General features: G+C 36.5%; 1 protein-coding gene across 1 annotated transcript; it reads left to right on the forward strand.

The window, feature by feature from the left end:
• The first annotated feature begins 1,536 nt into the window (after positions 1 to 1,536).
• On the forward strand, positions 1,537 to 2,478 carry LOC122738040 (olfactory receptor 6C2-like). Its single transcript, XM_043980086.1, has one exon. The coding sequence runs from the start codon at positions 1,537 to 1,539 to the stop codon at positions 2,476 to 2,478; it is 942 nt and encodes a 313-aa protein (XP_043836021.1).
• Positions 2,479 to 3,709: the final 1,231 nt, after the last annotated feature.

The raw sequence follows: 3,709 nt of genomic DNA on the forward strand, positions 1-3,709 counted from the left end.
TGAAACATGTCAGGAAAAAGTATAAGTTCAGTTATGTCTAAAATGAGAAAGAGGGTATAGTGGATATACAGACAGGCTTTTAGGCTGGAAGTCTAGTTTATGCCCTGTTTCTCACATCTACTGACTGTATAACCCTGGGCAAATCACATACCTTCTCAGTGCTGCAAGAGATTTTCTCTCTTTTGTTTTAATCATTGCAGTATTTCATTTTTCCGACTACAATTAAATATGGTTTTCAATATTGGCTTTTTTTTTTTGGTGAGGCAATTGGGCTTAAGTGACTTGCCCAGGGTCACACAGCTAGTAAGTGTTAAGTGTCTGAGGCCAGATTTGAACTCAGGTCCTCCTGACTCCAGGGCCGGTGTTCTATCCACTGTGCCACCTAGCTGCCCCTCAACACTGACTTTTGTAAGATTTTGAGTTTCAAATTTTTTTCTCTTCCTTGCTTCCCTCCCTCCTCCCTAAGACAGCACACAATATGATACAGGTTATACATTATTATCATGTTAAACATATTTCTGCATTGATCATGTTGTGAAAGAAGAATCAGAATGAAAGGGAAGAACCATGAAAAAAGAAAAACAAAAGAACAAAAAAAGTGAAAATAATATGCTCTGATCTGCATTCAAACTCCATAGTTCTTTTCCTGGATGTGGAGAACATTTTCCATCATGAGTCTTAGAATTTTCTTGGATCATTGCATTGCTGAGAATAGCTAAGTCCATCATAGTTAATCATTGCACAGTGTTGCTGATATAGTATACAATATTCTTCTGGTTCTGATCACTTCACTCAGCATCAGTTCATGTAAGTCTGTACGGATTTTTCTGAAATCTACTTGTTCATTATTTCTTATAACACAATAGTATTTCTATGTTACAGCTCATTCAGCCATTCCCCACTTAATAGGCATCCCCCCAAATTCCAATTCTTTGCAATGACATAAAAAGCTTCCATAAATATTTTACCAAATGTGGGGGCTTTCCCATTTTTATGATCTCTTGGTGATTCAGGGGATTCTCAAAAAGTATAAGGGCAGAATAGTTACTGAGGTCCATTCCAGAGCTCCTCATGTCAATGAAATCACAAGTCTACATCTGCCCTGCAAAACTGTCTAGAATATGAAATCAACCATTGAGAATGGCAATCACCATATTTTAGATGAAAACTAGAAATTAAAAATGCAGACTATGTCTTACTCCTTTTACCTACTGAGTTAATTCCATGTTGATTTATTAAATTTGAATTAAAACTAACAATTTCCCACATTTAAAATATTTACTGATTGAATGCATATAGATAGCTTAAAGACTTGCTGAGTCACTTTTCAAACTCAAGTAACTGACCAGAAAACTTCTAGGATTACTGTTTCTTTTCTCCACTCAATCAGGAAGAATTCCTTTTCATTTGGACAAAGTACCAACTTTTGTGTTTCTCTTTGAATACAGTATACAAGCATAAGATGGCTTACTTTCCCTTTCACAACATTTATTCATCAACAGTGATATTTTACCCAATTTAGGTCCTGTAAAGCACATGGGAAAAATAAGTAATATGACAACTGTTCAAGAATTTATCCTGGAAGGATTTCCTGCTGTCCAACATCTGGGGAAACCCCTCTTCGTTGCCCACTTGCTTTTATACTTAGTGTCCATCATGGGAAGCATTGTCATTGTTACCATCACATGGACTGACCACTGCCTCCAAACACCAATGTATTTTTTCCTAAGTAACTTCTCTTTCCTAGAAAGCTGTTTTATAACAACTGTTATTCCCAAACTGCTAGAAATCTTCTTTTCAGGAAGGCAAACAATTTCCTTTGCTGCCTGTCTCACCCAAACATTCTTCTTTCTATCTTTGGGGTCAACATGCTTCTTCCTTTTGGCTGTGATGTCTCTGGATAGGTATATGGCAATTTGTAAACCTCTGCATTACCATAGCATCATGAGCATGAGGGTCTGTTTCCTCTTAGTCTTAACCTGCTATGTTTTGGCTTTCATATTAATCATTGGTCTAATCCTAATGGTCTCTCAATTATCTTTTTGTGACTCTAATGTCATCAATCATTTCTTTTGTGACCTAGGTCCTCTGGTACATCTTTCATGTTCTGATACCAGTACTGTTGAATCATTCACCTTTCTTCTTTCTATATTTATTATTCTCTCTTCCCTCACCGTAACAGCCATATCATACATCAATATCATAACTACAATTGTCAATCTTCCATCTGCCAAAGAGAAACAGAAAGCCTTTTCCACCTGTTCTTCCCACCTCATTGTCCTTTTTCTGACATATGGAAGTTGTGTTTTTATATATGTGAAACCAAAGCAAGCTGACAGGCTAGAAGCCAACAAAGAGGCAGCACTTGTGAACACTGTGATCACTCCTTTGCTGAATCCTTTCATTTATACACTACGAAATAAACAGGTCAAAAAGGCCTTGAGAGATGCTCTATACAGAATGAAATCCAAGAGATAGAGTCAGTTTTAGAGTTGGAAATAAACTTAAAATGACATAAGACAAGCTGTTATAGGATACTACCTGTACCCTGCACACACACAATCTTTGATGAGTGATCCCTCATACTTTTCCTGGAAACTTTAAGATCCCCAAACCTCCCTGAATGGCTAATTCCATTTTGGAACACCTTGAGTCCTTGGAATTTTCTATATATTAAATTGGAATGTTCCCTTATGAATCTTTCACTTGGTTTGAGTTTTGCCTTCAGAATCTATTCTGAATAATCATCATTCTTAAGTGTGAAAGCCTATTTACTGATTGAATAACTTTCCTTTTTAAAGTTAGACATCTAACTAAAGCCAGGGAAGCCAGAAGCCAGAAGGGAGAAGGGAGAGGTCTTTCCATATAGTTTCAAATCCTTCACCATGATGAAATTTGCCAACTAGTCATGACCAGTTGTGACAGCCAATGGATTCATCCCTTCATAGTCAATCTATTGATGGTGTCTCCATAATATTTTAAGGATGACTCTTCGACAGCATTCCACTTGCTTCTAGGATCATCCCCCAAATATTTCAAGCTTCTGCAATATGGCAGAGTTTATGCTTCACTAACTCAGCCAAACAACACCTATATAACCTCAGTGCTATGATGAAACAATACACTAGAATATTCTTCTTAAAATATGGACTTCAAGATTTAAGCAAATGATCAAGAAGTGATGTGACCATTGGCTAGGGTCAGCAGAATTGACACTTCACTTCATCTGGGCACAAATTTACTCTAGTGTGTAGTAACCTACATTCACATTTACTTTTTATTGCTTAATTTATTTTAAAAATACATACTATTTATCACTAAAAATGCATATTCAAAATATTCAAATAAAACATATTATACAACCTAAATATTTTCCCCCTATTTTTCAATATGGGATTGCTATTTCATTGGTATAGTAAACTCCCGGAAAGAAAATTTCTTCTACTGGTGCACGCCAGCACCTTCTTTGCATGGATAAGTGCCTAGAGCCCTGCGAGTCTGAGTGATTTTACCTAGGTAGCACTGCCAGCAAGTATCAAGTCCAGGACCTGAAGCCAGATCTTGACTTTGAAGCCAGCTTTCTGCTTTAGTGTCTTTATTAATTTTAACAAGAGAGTAAAAAAAAAATCATTCTGTTTCTCTCAGTGTCTCCTTCCTTTCTCCTTTCCTTTTGTCATTTTGTGGCTGTCATTGATTGTTTTTATTATTT

This window comes from Dromiciops gliroides, chromosome 2, assembly GCF_019393635.1.
Source record: "Dromiciops gliroides isolate mDroGli1 chromosome 2, mDroGli1.pri, whole genome shotgun sequence".
Classification (NCBI taxonomy): Eukaryota; Metazoa; Chordata; class Mammalia; order Microbiotheria; family Microbiotheriidae; genus Dromiciops; species Dromiciops gliroides.